Raw genomic sequence first — 17,988 nt, forward strand, 5'->3', positions numbered from 1 at the left:
TGACCTCATCTTTCCTGTTACTCCACTCCACGTGTTATACTTTCTAAGAAAACCAGACCAAAAGCTACTCCCATAAAATCTTCTGATTTTTTATGTCCATACTCTCGCTTGTGCCGTTTATTTCACTAGAAGTTCTGGTTCTCACCCTGCCCTCTACCTTTACATCTTGACACATCCACATTGCCTTTCTTATTACTCTGTCTTCTCGCTTTTTAGACTCTCAATAATTTGTTTAAATCTCTCATTTGGGCTTCTATTTGGTTACTTGCTTCATTTTCTTTACTGGATTTGAAAATTCTTGAAGCCAGGAAATGGGCTTTACCCAACTCAGTAATCCTTGCAACATCAGCCAATTTAGTAGATATTAAATAAATGTATGTTGGATTGAAATAACTGCTAACCCCCACTTGATTATATGTAGAAAATATGTCATTCTTCTAACACAGCCTGACCCATCATTTTGCAAATGACATAAGTCAGAGGCTGAGATGAGTTATGACAAAGCTTTCTAAGTTCTAGGCCACAGGAAGGACATATTGAGATTGATTAAGTAGCTTCTAGTATCATCTTTAGAAATCCCCAAATCTTGACTCAATATTTATCTGGATTTCCTAGACATCTACTTTAACAGTTTGTGTCATTGTTTAACACTAATACCTGACATCTCTGAAACTTGGTTTCTTTAGTAATGATAATACTTTAGGGCCAGCCCCAGGGGCCTAGTGGTTAAGTTCAGCACGCTCCACTTTGGCGGCCTGGGTTCCTTTCCCCGGCATGCACCTACACCACTGGTCTGTCAGTGGCCATGCTCTGGCAGCAGCTCACACACAAAAGGAGGAAGGTTGGTGGCAGATGTTAGCTCAGGGTGAATCTTCCTCAGCAAAAAATAAGAGTAATAATAATACTTTATAAGATGGCTATGGGGATTAAAGGAAATATAGATCAAATTTGATCATATATTATGTCTAAAATTTTAGCTATTGCATACAGTAGGTACTGAAAACTTAAGTTTCTTCCTCCTGTGACGAGTGAACATGGCCCATTTAACTGAAGGGACCTGGGATCCGTAACTGAAGTTGCCTGCCAGAGTGGGCTGGGTAGAATAGTCTATTTTATAGACTATTTATAGTTTATGTGTGGCATAAACTATATGATCATAAACCATTGATCTTAGGGGAGTAAGGAGGCTCTGAGTCTGACAGTCTCTCACTCTTACATAAAAAAAGACTGTGTGTCAGCAGGATAAAACCTTTTATGCCCTAGAATTCTGCCTAAGGCAACCAAAAAGACTAAAATGAAATTCAGAAGGATTGGTGTTCTGTGTGTTTCATTGTTCTTCAGTGCTGTCTCTATGAACCACCTAAAATCATCCCCCTGACTTTCCTCCACCCACTCTCCCCACATTTGAGAACATGACCCTAGGAGAAAGCTGTGCCTAGAGATTGAGCAGAGCTGAGATTGCAGGTGGTGAATGAAGTGGCCCCAGCTGGCGAGATGGGAAGACTGCAGAGCCTGGGAAGCAGGCAAGATCTGAAGCAAACATCTCTGCCATTTTTATTCACCTACACAGTCTTTAAAGCAGTCTTTGTCTTAGGAGAAGTGGAAAAAAAATAAGCGATGGGAAAACATTGAATTGACAGGGCACCACAGTAAAAACAGAACTGGTTTTCAGGGATTGCTTTAGATTCGAATTTGCTTGAATTCAATCTTTTTTCTTCTTCATTTCTTATTACTTTCTGATTTTTCCGTCTCCAATATCTCTCTTTACCTTCTCCTTGCTCAGTAGCCTCCTTTGAATACTGTTTCTAGCATCAAGGCTTTTAAATATATACTGTTAAACATTCTTAACTCATTGTAATTAAACAAAGGAAGGACGTCAGTCTGAATCAATGACAAGCTGGAGAAATAGCAATTTTTAAGGAAATGAAGTTTTATTGCTCTTCGGGATATACTAAAACTATTGAAAGCAGTTACAGAGCTATGTCGCTTAGGAAATTGTCGTCTGCCTTATTCCTGCAGAAGCACATATTGTAAATTTACTGCTTGAAATAAAATATGTGGCCTTTTTTCTTTTTTGCTAAAGACCTTTACTCTTTAAATAGACCAACATTTATTTCTTTACAAATTGCTTAGCAAACATTTTTTTTTATTTGAACATTACAGATACTGACATATAAATGCAAATCTCAGTTGTTTAAAACTTGGTGCTAATGAGGTCATGACCACACACTAAATCTCTGTATCTGCCAGTTATCTCTGTGGCATGGCCACAAGTGTGTGAACAACAAGCTCTGGTCATAAGAAGCATCGGGGGAGAGGATGTGGATGAATTTGTCCAATATGCCTCCACATAATTGGAAAATGGCTCTGTTGGCATCAGCTACGCACCCGTGGTCAGTAGCTTCATCTTTCTTTGTGAGCATCAGTTATCTTAGAATTTTAAAGATAATTTTAGCACCATCATTGTTACTTTAATAATCTGTTTATTTGATATTTCAACTTTCTGCTATATGGTAGTGTTACTTAAAATTAGACTAGTATTTTCTGTTTTCAGCGACATTTCTTGCATATGTATTTGTATCCTACTTGTTAAGGCTAATAATACTGTATGAGCTCAAAGAATTGCATCTGAACTATGAAGGAAAAATAATGATCCATTTCATGAGATGAGTGATTTTTACAAACTTCTCATTCCAACTCAGAGTGCTTTTTCCCCTTGATTAAAATGTATTTCTCAATCAAATTAAAATGCGAATATAGACAGTCTGTTTATGGTTATAATAGAATTATTTAAAGAAGGTTTTAAATCAACCTGCTGTTAATATTTCATGCAGGAACTGTTGGTTTTATTGTTGGGCCACTACTACCATGTTCCATTCTCAAGATTACTTAAAGTGCTATGAAAACTTAATAATACTGCCCAGGTTTTATCAGTTTTTGCCCACTCTTCTCTAGCACGTTAAAAGGGACTGCTTTCCTATATACTTCGTACATTATGTCAAGAATGTTGGAGAAATATCAAGTACTAAAATTTTAGAACCCCTTGAAATTGGGTTATGAATAATTTACTGTTTGTTTTAAAGAAATATTTTATTACACAGAATTGAATCAGTTCTTAAATTTAAGAGAACCGTATTTTGAAATTTTATTATGAAATTAAAGATCTGGAAAAGTACTTCAAGAAACCATTTAGCCCAACCTTTTAATTTATATTAGAAATATAAAATATTTGTATTAGAAATTACATCTAATGCTATGAATTTAATTATGATCTCTAATGCTATGGATTTAATTATGATCCTTTTAGTATTTTTTTTACTTTTTAAGTGCCCTATCATTTCTCAAACACGTTGATTAAAATAATTTTTAAATAATATTTTATAACTTGATCTTTTTTTGTTGTTATTTTTAGTGATCTCAGTGAAAACCAAATTCAGGCAATTCCAAGAAAAGCTTTCCGTGGGGCAGTTGACATTAAAAATCTGTAAGTATTTTTTTCTAATTTATACTGTTTTTTTAACTTATCTGTTTTCAGAGTTAAATTTATATTAAATAAAGTCTCAGAAAAAAATGGTGAAAGCTCTATATAACTTTATGCTTGCTTAGGAGAGCTTGTAACAATAAGTTTTAAATTGCTTTCACAAGCTATCTGAAGAGATTCTCATTTAGAAGATGTCTTGAAACTGAAGTTGTTATCAAATTCATTCTTCAAACCTTGTGATTAATCTTGTGAAATCTAACGAGGTGATTTGATTAAAAGATATTTACAATGTATTTTCTTCCCTTTTACTGTCAGCTTACTTCAATAACTCCCTTTTCGGTTGTTAACTATGTTTATTGGAAATGCAGAATATAAACTGTTTTTTTCTGGAAAGAGTAGATAATATTTTCCTGTTAGAGATACCTGTAGCCTAGAGCTACAGCTTTTTTTTTTATAGCTTTTAGATGACCTTTTTCATTAAATGCCAAAAGTGTGAGAATGGGAAAATTATGTTTTTCCCTTTGCGTAAATATTTTTCTTACATCTTTTTCCCCTCGTATATTTATGAAAGAATATATGTATAGCCTTCTTTAAAAAGAGAAAAAAAAAAGGAAGAAAAACAAAACTGTGTTTCTGTATTTTCTCTTGACAAATCTTTAATCAGGTGTCTTGTGTAGAACTCTTCTTTGTAAGTGGCCATAGTTCTGAAAGTACATATCAGATTTAAGATCTCACTGACAATCCTAATATTGTCATTATATATCTTTATAAATTTTAAAATACCATATTAGCCTTTGAAAGTGATGGTTTTTGATTGACTGTTAATGCTAGGATATAAAATGTTTTCCTTAGCTTTTACATTAGTTTGGAATGTAGGGGGAAAAAGTCCCTGTGTGCTGGGATTAACTCTCAGGAATTCAATATTTCTTAGCTAGTAATAAACAGGGCAGGCACTTTTTCAAGAATTAAGTTCTATTCAGAATTCTCCATGGTGAGATCCAACACTATTTTTCCAGTAGTGAAATTGAGACAGATGTTTTCCCTTGTCAAAGACAACGACTATTTATAAAGCTACAAGTTTTGGCCTCTATGTATTCTCCCCATTGTAAATGGTTTTGTTTTAAGTTTGTACTTTCTAAATGTACAGGTAAAGACAGAAAAATACAGGGTATATATATAGAAAATATGTATTCTAGATATAAATTGAGGAGCCATTAAAGTCCTGGCCCTAGGTTTTTATGAGTTTTTACATGTTAAAAGGGTTTTATTTGCTTTCTTTTTATCTTCTCTAGCTGGGGCTTGGGGACGTCTTCAGGTAAATTCACTAATAATAGGGTGTTCACAACTACCTCTATATCTTGTGTATGGTCAGAACAATATAAATATCCCTGCGTAGCACCTACTCAAGTTGCCTGTATGTTGCTGTAAAAGGATAGTGATAAAAGGATAGCCACTTGCAATCTTAGGATAGTATTATCTCTAAATCCTTAAAACAGGTGGCTTTTAATCTTCTTAGTAAGATATTCAGGGAATCCAAATCTATATGTAACCCTTCTTCCTTATTAAGAGTATGTTTGTGAGTGGGATACCAGTCATGGTGGAATTCCTCCTTAGATTTTCTTCATTTATTGTTTAAAATGTGATTTTAAAAGTTCAGAGATAAAAAGAGAGATGCTAATCAGTGTGCTCTGAAGAATGCAATGTTGATTTAGCAGAATTTAAAAAGAATCTTTCCCCACATGCATCATTTTCCCCCCCAAATTTAAAGGCAGTTATTATATGCAGTGAGATGAGTTTTGGACTGGAGTCTCAGAATCTTTTGCTATCTATTGGACTGTAGACATGACAAATCAGTAAACTTCATTGAACCTTTGCTTTCACTTTTATAAAACGAATATAATAATTGCTTAGGTTTGTTGGGGAAAGGAGGTATGTGAAAGACCTTTTAAAACAGTAAAATGCTATGAAATAACGTATATTGTTTCATTCTGAAAGTGTTCACTAATCAACTACTAGAAGTTAGCCCTGAAAAATGTATAGTAAGAAGATGGGAAAGTAGAACATGAAGTAATTTGTGATATTAGGAATGGATAAGATAGACCCATGTCTATTATGGGTCAGTTAGACTTGGAGTGACAAAATGGAAAAAGAAAATATATTAGAAAGTACTAAATGAATATACACAAGACCCTGATTTATAAACAAGATATTAGGTGCTATATGTGCTGAGGAAAGAAAGAGATAAAAGTATTGCTTGAAGTTATCAGGGAATGCTGTAGGAAAGATTTCCTGAAAGAAAATACAAAGGAATCTTCAAGGAGGTTGGTTCGTTGTGTATTGGTGAGTTGTGGCAGGTAAGGGTGGATTGACGAGGTTAGAATTTATTAAAGAGGCTATGCAAAGTTAAAATTTATTCCCACCAGTCTCACAATATCCCTGCTGTTCTCTCTGCCTTCCATGTAACGATGTGAAAGACCATTAGAGCAACATTGAAATACCACAATGTGTTTATAGGTTTATTTAATTAATCAGGATCCTAGCGACAATTTTATAGAATTTAACAGTTAAAAGGCATTTTTCAGCAATTAAAAAAGAGTTCAAACTACATTGTTCAAAAACAACCTCTGATTTCATGGGGCTTTGTATGAAGTTTAGATTTATCATGAAAAGTTAAGGAAGATATCTAGTAAAATAGATTAAAACTGAGGGTAAATTTTAATTCATATTATTATAAAACTGGTAGCCATAAGTCATCAAGTAATGAAAGCCCATAAATATTAATATTAACAGTATTAATATTATTAATATTCAGTGTGGGAAGGAGAGGTACAGTGCTTTGTCCTATTCATCATCCCAATGTATGCACTTACAATTTGGACAGTCCTGCATGGCTACTGTTTCAGGTCATTCAGAGGATAAAAGAGAAAAAAGAAGGCTGGACAAAGGAATATCTGCTTTAGTTGCATCAAGATGATATTTCTATAGCACTGTCTAAAAGTCTGATGCACCGTAACAGGTTTATTGGATTTACCACATTCAGTCCTATTCAGAGCAAATTCCAGTTATCAGAAGATTTCCACCGGAAGCAGTTGCTTTAATCTGTGGATTGGCTAAATGTGCTCGAGGCAGCATCCTGACAACATGAAATTGATGCTGTGGAAATTTTGCAAATTAGCACATCTCATTCCTCTTCCTTCCGGCAAGCCACACTAAAACTATTCTAGACAGATGGACATTTATCTTACTTTTAAACATCTCCAGGGAGGACTTCCCATAACTTTTTTGCTTATCTCTATTAATTTCTTAACTGGATTAAACCTTTATATTTTATTACCTGATTTTCTCCAGCTGCAACTTAAAGCACTGTCTTTTTCCTGACATTTTAGATGGTGAGATCTAACAATAACGAGATCATATTAAAATATCAACTAAATTATAATGTTTATAACAATCACTGGCAGCACTTTTACGTAGGGTTTACATCTGTGTCTTTAAACTCCCCAATCAAGTATGAATTAAAGTATTGATACCATATCATTACCAACTGATGCCTCACCAAAATAATAATGTTTATATATGACTTTTCTTTATAAACTTTATATATATATATATTTAATATATTTAACACTGATGGCAGTAAAGCCTTTGCTGCCTCCTGATCAAAGCTTGAACAAAAACATGTTACACTGTGCCACAGTTTTGTTTACAATTATCCATGAAGTATTTCCATTTAATGGAATAATTTAGGAGACTATTCAAATTAAACCTTGCTTTATTGCTAAGACTTGTGAGCTTATTCTCTAAATATGTGTTTTATGAATATAAAACTTTTCCAAAAGTCTCTATTTCTGTGAGAAAACATTCCTAGTTGCAGTTATCCCAGAATTTAAGCAAAAAAATGCACAAATATATGAACTTGCAAATTAAATAGATTACTGGTTGTTATTCACATCACAAAAGCATAATCTACCATAATTTACCACTTTTTTTAGTGAATTCAACATGAATACTTAAAATAATTAAATTCCAGCAAGCATTATTTTATACATACTGTGCAAAGTAAATCACACTTACCTTTTTTCTTTCATTTTGCAATACATCCTCAAAATGTACTCAATGTTCCAGTCAAACTTTACTATTTAGTTCAGAAATAAATACATCCCTTTCTCATTTGCTCGCATTATCTCAATTCCATTAACCCTACATCTGTTATGAGTCTTACACTCCTTTTCCAGGAAAACTGCCTCTTGGTAAAAAATAGATTAGGGTAAGTATTTATATTTATTCTTTTTTAACATGCATTAATTTATAGACAAGGGTTTAAGTTACAAGATGATTTAGCTTGGTTCTCTTTGAGTAAGTCACAGTATCATTTGGGAAGCAAATATGTATGGCCATGAATTTTTAGGAAACAAATCACCCAATGTGGAGTGCAGTGATTATTGCCAAGAAGAAGATTTGGCAAACAGGAAAGAGAGTTAATCTATGTGTCATTACACCACTATTTATATTATTTAGAAATTTTAATTTTTTGGGGGAACTCTGTCATCTTCAATTTAGTTTATTGATGGAACAATTAAAACCCATAGAAGGAAAATATACAGTTCTATACTAGGTACACTTAGTATTTTACTTTATTTTTTACACTTCTCTAATTTTATATATCTCTCTACTGTTTTTTTTTTCCTGTATCATCTGCATACTTCATAACAGTAAAGGAATGAGGGTTGTTCGCATAATGAAGATTCAATATGTAACAATGAGAAGAGTGTATTATGTATTTTACCATGCAATTGCAAGACTTACTTTAGCTTTGTCATATAAATTGTCTTAACTGCAAAATGTCTGCTGTAATCAGGTAGTTTTCGTGTTTAATTCATTACATTTCTTGTCATACCTATGTACTTTGTCCATACTTATCATAAAAATAAAATCCATTGATATCAAATTTAAATTGTAACTTTTAAGTACCCCAGACTCCTTCATAGAGTGTTTTCAGTAAGGCTGAGCCTAAAGAAACTTTGAAGTGGAGCTTGATTTCTCACTCAAGGGGACCACTATCCTTAGTGTTAGATTAAATGCCACAGGTCTTCAGTGGGGCATAGAACCTTCTGAACAAACCTGTGGAGATGGCTCTTCATTTTATAGATAGTAAATGAAGTTGAGTTTCATATTATGAGGGCCAGAGCTCCACTTAACATCCTGAATGCTGTCTATAGACATAAGGGACAACCAGTGGCCGTCTGGGTACTTAAATGTAAAATGTATCAGGAACTCAGCAGTGCCGCTATTGGTACCATGGGAACTGTCCGTGGTCCTGTAATTTGCCTGTCTAAAAGCACACTGAATTATGAAAATCGCCAACAACTACAGTTAAGTTTGCTACCAACAACCTCTCCAACTTTTCATTTTCCTTTATCTCCAGGATACCTTAGCAGTTTTTCTTCAGCGATGTCATTCTCTTATGTAAAAATAAATCGATACAATATATCTTCATAAATACTTTCCAAAGTAAAACAAACAAAACCAAGAAAATTGGACTGATTAATTGGCAATCCAATTCACATATGTATAAAATAGGAATTGCCATGATCCTGTTGTGGCTGCCGTCTTGTTCTTGAGACAGAACAGATGTTTAGGTTTCTTACTTCTCCAACACTGAACAGCCAAATTTTGCTACCTCTGAACAGTTACAGTAGGCTGCTAATTGAATTTTGATTTCCAGTTTGTATTCTCATTAGGTAATTTTAACATTACAGACAAGATTTGTTTTCATAAAGCATTGTTTTTTAGCCCATCACTACCTGGCTTAAAATCATTCAGTTTATTAAAAAGAAAAACTTTGTTAGAGGCACTATGGCAAAACCCTGGGGATATAGCAGAGTATTGTTATAGTTCTACAAGGTCTGAAGAAATATAGACTCTTCCCTGAGAGAGCAATGACTTTTATTGGGTGACATAGTCTCTTTAGATATTCTGACTAGTCCTAACATTCTGACTTCCACCCAGGCATCCAGCCGCCTCTCCCACTGAATCTGCGTGCAAGCTCTTGGCTCAAGCCCAAATGACCTCTTTCTTGTGAACATTTACCATGAACATTGTAGAGCCTCTGCTCACAACAGTTTTTTTTTTTTTTTTATGGAAACTGTCCCCTCCATAGGGAATACTCACTTCTATTTTCTGACTTTCTGGACTCTACCTGTCTTTTAAGGATCAGGTTTTTTTCCTCCCTCACAAATGACTGCTTCAGCCTATGGTAATCTCTTCCTTGTCTAACATTATATAGCACTCTTCATCTGCTGGCTTCTTCCTTGAAACTTGGCCATCAGAGATTTAACTGAAACCCTCATTTTCAGAATGAATAGCTTCTGAATCTGTTTCTGTAGCCACTTATGTATTGAGTGGGGGCTTCAGCAATATGTCAACTGAAATTCGAATCAAGGTTCCACCAGATGTTTACTACCTACTTTGAATAAGTTGTTGAACTTCTATGAGCCTCATTTTCTCATCTATAAAATCAGAATGATGATAATAGTTACCTTTTCAAGTTATTGGGAGGAATAATAAGATGGTATATCCACAGATCCTGCAATTTGCTATGCGTTCAATAAATGTAAGCAGTTACTATTGTCAGTTTCAGTTTCTACCACCTTTGATTAATTTATAGTTACCAGAACATGAAGCTCGACTAAGTTGTCTTTCCTCCATTTTCTCTTACCATCTCTCTTAGAGCTACATTTTGCTTCCTCCCAATAAATTAGCAAGTGGATATAACTTGACACCATAGATTACTCCAATAAAAACTGAGATTCGTTCTTCTGATGAGAAAAACAAAATATTGCTTGAAAGATTGCAAAAGGGTTAAATTCTCAAATAACGTAAATTATTTTGCATTCCTCAGAACAGTACTTACCTTAGTTGTTTTCTTCACTAATACCCAGGTTAACACTGATGTATTTTTATGTTGAGGTAAATTATATGGTTGCAGAAACTTCTGTCCAGGGTGTTCATTTAGGATCAATTTATATTATTCTTTTGCTCTCTGTATGTTATAACTTAAATCTTGGACTACTTCTTAAGCAATCATAATTGGAAGAAGATTTGTATATTTTGGAACTCATATTGACTTGAATTTTATATACACAAGGGAAGAAATAGAACAGATCATGCCCATATCCTTAACAGCATTTTTTTTCTTTTTCTTCCATTTGATTTATATATTCTCTCATATTGATCCTAATCACTTTGATGTCTTTTAAGTCAAAACTAAATTTTTGAAGTTTACCATTTTAAAAAAGTAATATGAATATGAACTAATCTTCTAGTAGCTTAAAAAACTGGAAAACCAGAGCATAGTCATAATAATTTTGTTGAGACATTGAGAGACCCTGCGTGGCTTAGAAATTATTAAAGATTTTTTATGTTCAGTGTTATTTCAGAGTTAAGTATATTTTATGGTTTTCTAATTTTTACAAAAAGAAAATCCATTAGTAATAAGATCTTATTACTTGGATGCTGCAGTAAAATGGGAATTTTCTATGGGTAAGGACAAAACCACCTGAAGTTAATGCAGGCAGGTAAGTTTTATATGTGTAATTCAAACACAGTATGGTATCTAAATTTCAAAAAATTAAAACTGGAAATCTCTGAAATAAAACTTAAAAGTAACAGAATGCAATGTCTCCATTTATATCTCAAGATGCCAAGAAAGCAAACTTGCAACCTTTTTGTCATTTAATGTGCCTATTTTTAAAATTTATATTTAGCAGCATTATATATTGTCTCTCACACCTAAAATTAATCAAAATCTGAAACTAGGCTGCATTATTTTTAGTGTTCAAGAAAATCAAATCAGCTTTAGAAATTTTATGTGTGTGAGGCACGGAATAACATCTTTTAGTAAAGACACACTGTGTTGTGTAAGGCTAACTTTACCAGCACTAGGAAAAATTAAAACAGGCAGTCTAGATTTATTCTAGAGCATCGTAAGAGGAGTAGGTACCACTGAAAAGAGAATCATAGAATGTTAACACTGAGAGATATCTTGAAGATTATCTAGTCTTTTTAACATCGTCTTTTTCATGCAATTAATGATACAGCATTTGCTTCAAAACACACACTTACAAACTAGGACGCTGAAGGATCAGATGGAGAGGGGATTTGGAATTTGAGCAGAAGCAGAGGGGAGGAGTGGACATAGGATAAGGAAGAGAAGACGCCACAGTCTGTGCTAGGATACGTCGCCAGAGGTCTGAAAGAAACTGCCCATAATACTATCTATACCACTCTTTCTCTCCAGAAAATAAGAAAAGTGCTAGCTTGCTTCCCCCTGGCAAGTGTCCCCTATGCCAGAAAAGGATCCTAAAGCTGTCCCTAATGTACCTATTGCTCTTATCATGCAAAGATCAACAAATTTATCCTATGTCTGGCTGAATCCTTGTAACATTACTTTTTGGAGAAGTGGAAAATTACCCTCTTCTTCCTGATGCCTTAATTCAGAACAATTTCACGGCACAATTGGAAATCACATCTAAACAAGGTCAGCCTGTCACTAAATGCATGGCTGAGAACAGATCTTTCCCTGTTTACGGAAAGCAGAAGTGCCCTGGGTTTGAAAGGTAGTGGGGAAGGAAGTGAGCAGGGTGAGAGAAACAAGGTGCAGAAAAATCCTCCAGAAACCCTGAAATAAATTACGCTTTTTCATCGTTTTGACACTGTTTATCTTGAACCATATGCAGACAAATGGAGGTTTGTGCAGAGAGATTTTCTCATGAGCAGTCATGTGGGCACAACACTTTCCATAAACGTTCCTTTGACTATAACAAATCCACCAATTGATTAAAAAAATTATTCATTTTGATTTTGATTGTCCTTTCATATGAGTAACTTATAAAAAATACCTTCATTCTCAGAAGATATATGGACTGAGATATGATAGCATTCAGAAAACTTTTAGAGAAAACTTGGGTCTTATGATAGCCAAATAGTCTTAATGTTTTTGCACCAATAAAGGCTTAGATTTCTGTTAAGAATCAGAAGCATATAATCACAAGCAGTGTTAAAGAGGGGTGAAATTACCAAAGTTTCCAGCAGCGTCTCAACTTCTGGTGGTATATGGAAAGTAATCTGCCTTTCAGTCCTTGTAGGACAAGATTTGCTTGAGTGCTTTCTGGCATGCTGGGTCTTCCCCTTTGTGTATAGTATGCATGATTTAAAAGAAGCTGTGTCAGCACTGATTTATACATTGACAGCTAAGGATAATAAGATATGGGCAAACATACAGCTCACCCTTTTACAGATTAACCTGGAGACTGCATTAGGCAAATTTGATAGCATTAAAAGATTTTGCCAATTTGTCTGGAAACAATTTCTCTTTTGTAGTGTGTCAAGGGTAACACTTCATGCCATTGTACTAATTTAAATGGCTTTGATAAATTGTTCAAGAGGTTAGAGAATAGTAGTGTAGATATATATTTAGCACTTTCAAATAAAAAGGCTATTAACTTAATTGTTAAATGAATTTAATCTGTAAAAATCAAAAGTGTTCAAGAATGTAAGTGTTTTCTTGAAACCACAGCAGCCATATTACATCATGAGGCTTTAAAAGTCTTCTTAGAAAATAAAATTATACTTCTGCATTACTTCCTAATAAGTGGAAGTGCTTTGGGCTATCACAGTAGCATGGGTGGTAGCTATTATTTGGGGAAAGCCTTAGTTTCTAAAAGCAATAAAATTGTATCTTCTCCAGGGTTTGCCTTTTTGTATATTGCATGTCCTAGATTATACTATTTGCATGACATCAAGGTAGTCTCCTGTACGAGTGTGTCCCCTAGAGACCTTCTTAAAAATGAGATGCATATTTCATGAGATATTCTCTATGTACATAATTTCTAAAGTAAGGAATTTGAAGAGGCCCCTCTGAAAGTCACTGGATTAAATCACTGCACCTTTATTCAGTAGTCTTGTGAGAGAAACAGCTATTTTATGGGAATATTTAAACAATTATTTAAGAACAAACCTCAAATATGAATTAGCCATTTTGGTGAATTCCGAACTTGAAACAAGGAAGAGATTCATTTGTATTATGATCATAGTCTTACCACTGTACGTCTGCATTCCCTCTCAATGCATGTAGAGCTGACAGCTCACCTGACTATGTCATCAAACATTTTGTTTCTGTATCAAGTGAAGCATTAAAATACTTTTTCTTTACCGGAATAATAATATTGCTAAGCATCAAGCTACTAGTAAGATTCATCTGTTTGAATTTTTTATTATTTAGAACTAACTGATACAGCTTTTAAACTTTTTACCTTAGATATATGTAGTGTTTTAACGATGTTGCTGCAGTATATGTTTCTTAATGTTTTGGGCTGGAATTAGCATCTTTGAGAAAAGCAAAAATTTTATTAATTTCTTAATACTTTAAAAACATTTTCTGGAGAGCGGCATAGTTCGGGAAGTTACTTAACTGAAAAGTATGCCATATTTACAGTACAGAGAATTCACATATAATGATAAATAATGCAAATTATGAGAATAGTGAAGCTTAATAGAGAACAACTGCTAGCTTTCTAAAATGTATTCCTGGTTGGAAATAGCAGGGAGATATATGGGACTTCATTTCTCTTCCTTGATTTGGAGTTCTCGAAGGAAAACTGCTTTTAAAAGAAGAAAACCTAAAAGTAGTCTTGCTCTTGCCTGCCAAGGATAGTGAAATTAACATGCAGCTGGGCTTCTCTGATAAATGGATTCTGTTAGGTCACTGAGGGGGTGCTTGTGACATTAAGTGATTTACAGTCCTTTACCTTAATGAAATTGTTTCAGCAAGATGACGCTGAAAGCTCTTAATGGATAGCTTTTCTTGATGTAATGAAATTGCATTCCTATGGCATTTAATATAAGGTGCAGTTATTATTTACTGGAGCTTTCCAAGGGCTGCTGTTTGCACAGACAGTTCAGAACAAAAAGAGATTTCAGTGGCGGCATCGAAGCCAGAATGGCTTGTGACATTCTTAAGCAGATGAGTGTATTTGTGAGAACATTTCAGTTAGTGCAGCCAGGGCTCCATAGACCCTTCAGGAGACTTCCTTTCACCTAACCCTGCAGGTCTTCAGCTTTTTACATATATTCCTTTAATCTGTTTAACAGGCAACTGGATTACAACCAGATCAGCTGTATTGAAGATGGGGCATTTAGGGCTCTCCGGGACCTGGAAGTGCTGTAAGTCATGCTTATTTCTCTTACTCTTTAACGGAGCTTTGTGTCTGGGGAGTGCTGATGTGGAAGCTTATCTACTAGCTTAAAACCTTGTGTCAAAATGGTCTCCTAAAGAGATGCCTTAAATAACTCATGGTGAATACAGAGAAGAGTCGAAATGTGTGTGTGTGCAAAACCTTGTATATCATATCTGCATGTTTAGGTGAAATTGTCTATTTGAGAGGGACACTCAGATGTTCACACATATTGTCCTTTAAGTGTTTGTTCTTATAATAAAATATTCTCACTCACAGGATTTGTGAGAATTCCCAGAATGGCTAAATATTAAGACAACATCAGCTGTATAGGAAAAATTACAACAAAAAATAAACCTTAGTAGCTGATATTTTGTGATTGCTATGCAATGGAAAGATGTTTTCTTACTTTAAAATGTCCTTTTTAACTAGATAACATCATCTTTGTAAGGTTATTTTGAAATCTACATTCTAATTTTAATAAGACACCCATTAGGTCCCTTTTCAAGTCTTCCCTACTGACTTTGTGAAGCACAACACACAAATTTGAATTATATTTGGCATCCTCTCTCTTTCTTTGCTGGATAGACATGGCTGACAAAATTGGTTAGAGGCAACTGAGTAATCTCTACAGACTTTTGACTTAGTAAAATAATTTTAATGAAATTGTTAATTTTAGTAAAAGCGAGAGTTACTAAAGCCGTTTAAACTGCCTCTACACGTCTGGAATTTTTTTCCAAAGATTCACATTTCTAGCTTTTTAAATATACTTACAAATTTCTCCTCCAAATAAAATATTTTTCTATGCTATAATTCATCCCTGACTCAATGTATTCAGAAATCCAAAATTGAATTAAATGTGAAGAGGTTTTGAATTTTTAGTCCATGTGTTAAAACTTATCCAGGAATCATGAAATCCTCCCAAAAAAAGATTCGATTGCTTTATAAATTGAATTTGAGGAACAGAATATAATTCTGAAAAATGTTTAATGTTTCAACTAGGATGGTTTATTTTAGCAATATTTTCTATATTATTTTGGTTTTAATCGCGAGTAAATGGATAGAATTTCTAGCTGCGTCATGTGCTGCTAAGTTATTAATTATTTTTAAAGATGTAAGAATGAGTTGATTGAGATAAATTGTGTTATAAGAATATATGCTGTTCTCTGACCACAAGAGACGTCACTTTCTGTTGATAACTATATTTTTCTATAGAAAAGACATTCAAAGTGCTTATCACACACCGTATAAGGCCACTTTTTAGATTGTGTTCCAGAGCCATTTTTAACATACGAAGCACACTGATGCTATTTCAGAGTCCGAGTAATTAGGATCCAGTTATGATTTTAGATGGTAGTCTGATGTCAAAACTGTACTCAATGTCACGAAACTTTGTATATGAAGAGACTATCACAGGTGTTATTTAATTGAATAGAGCTGATAGAGCCAAAAAATTTGTTACTAAGTCAGTGCTCCTAACTAGGAATATGAATGATAGCAATCATTTTATGGAAAAAGCCCCTGAATATTTTGGATGAATTAAAATCCCATAAAGTAGTTTGTTATTAAGAAAAATAGCTTAAATACTTATTAGATATGGAATCATTCATATATATAGTATACTGAGTACTCTCTCTCTACATAGAGGGAGAGACAGAGAGAGTACTTTCTATATATATTGAGCACCTGCTGTGGGCCGAGCACTGTGCTATGCGTTAAAACCACTTTACTCACAAATACAAGAACTATTCATTTGCTTATATGTTCCCAACTATCATTGTTTTTAGAGGCAGTAAGTTCATGAAAACACAGTCAACTCATACATTTTGCTTGTCATGTTATCAAAATATCTGAAAGGTGACTTTAGCAGGACCTACTATCGTGAAACACACCAAAGAGTGATAAACGTTTTATGGTTCATGGAGTTAAAATCAAAATCCAAAATATTGGGAACTCTTTTGAGGACCTCATATATATCTCTCAAAGAGATATATGATGGTCACAGTTTATTCGCTAAAAACATAATTAAAATTAGCACATGATACAAGAAAATGTATGTTTCTTTCAAAATGATTTAAATATTTTATATTAAAATTTCATAAAGTCAAGCAGACACTCTTTTAATGTATGTTAATTTTTTAAATCCTCATAATTCATACAACCTTTCAAGAAAGAATTGATGAAGAATTTAAGGGAAAATTGGATAAAGTATTGAAAAAACTGGGATTTATCAAGCCCAAATTTCTTGTCAAGTAAATCAGAAGTTTATGTATCATAAACTTTTGGTTGGGGCTTTTTTTTAAAGAATAACCCTCAGAAAGGTTCCAGAAAGAAAGTTGTCTGTTTTGCTTATTTTTACCATCCATCTCTTTACTACCATCCTAACTCTTTAGGATATGTCGTCTTCTATGTAGAAATAATGAAGGATTAATTAATTTGCACATCACCTTGAATTTCAGATTCCCAATGCTTTTGATTGTTTTAAATTTTAATTCCATGAACGATTTGTGAATGTATGAATAAACGGAGGCCAAACATGAGAAGATGGTAGTAATCATCCTGGGCCGTTGATGCAAGTTTGTTAGATTAGGATACATATTAAGTTGGAGAGAGTGAATAAATTTCAAGAAGGAAAAGTCAAGGTAAATGACAGCAAGGAGGCAGTTTATCACTTGTATATTCATGGTCTTATTATGAAATTCTGGCTGATGGGATTTAGAACTGTTTATTTTCTTAATATGAAGATATCATCTCAAAAATAGCATTGGAAATTAAATCTACATCAGTGTTTTCTTTTTCTTTGGACACTAGATTCAGAAATGAAATATATTCCTTGAGTTGCTAGTTTTGTGTTTTTTTTTCTTTTCCATAGATTGGGCATAATTTAATTAAATTGAAACATAGTGATTCATATCCATTGAATATCAGACTCTCTGCCAAATCGTGTGCTTGAAACTAAGGGAATAAGAAAGAATAAATCAAGATCTAAGTTCAAGGGGGCCTACATGATTACCAAGACTAACATTTCTTATTTATACCCCAAGGTGTCCTTTGTGCAAGGATGCGCTCTCATTACAAAGAGAAAATCTTGAGGTTGAACATAGAAATAGACCTTATATAGAGGAAAAAGTATTTACAAATAAAGAAGTACAATATATAAATTCGCATTGTTTCAGGATAGGCATTGATCATGACCATAACATATACATGACATCAAAACCTAATTAACACTTACATTTATTATTAGTTGTAAAATAACTTAATTTCATTGGT

General features: G+C 33.7%; 1 protein-coding gene across 2 annotated transcripts in view; it reads left to right on the plus strand.

Annotated features, from left to right (window-relative positions):
* SLIT2 (slit guidance ligand 2) overlaps positions 1 to 17,988 on the plus strand; it is a 359,630-nt gene that overhangs the window by 213,362 nt on the left and 128,280 nt on the right. For both annotated transcript variants that reach the window (XM_004432303.3, XM_004432305.3), the window contains exons 5-6: positions 3,413 to 3,484; positions 14,633 to 14,704. In XM_004432303.3, coding sequence (XP_004432360.1) covers positions 3,413 to 3,484; positions 14,633 to 14,704 — 144 coding nt within the window. The remainder of the gene's footprint in view (positions 1 to 3,412; positions 3,485 to 14,632; positions 14,705 to 17,988) is intronic.

The sequence above is a fragment of the Ceratotherium simum genome, chromosome 8 (genome assembly GCF_057802395.1).
Source record: "Ceratotherium simum simum isolate JZ-2026a chromosome 8, ASM5780239v1, whole genome shotgun sequence".
NCBI lineage: Eukaryota > Metazoa > Chordata > Mammalia > Perissodactyla > Rhinocerotidae > Ceratotherium > Ceratotherium simum.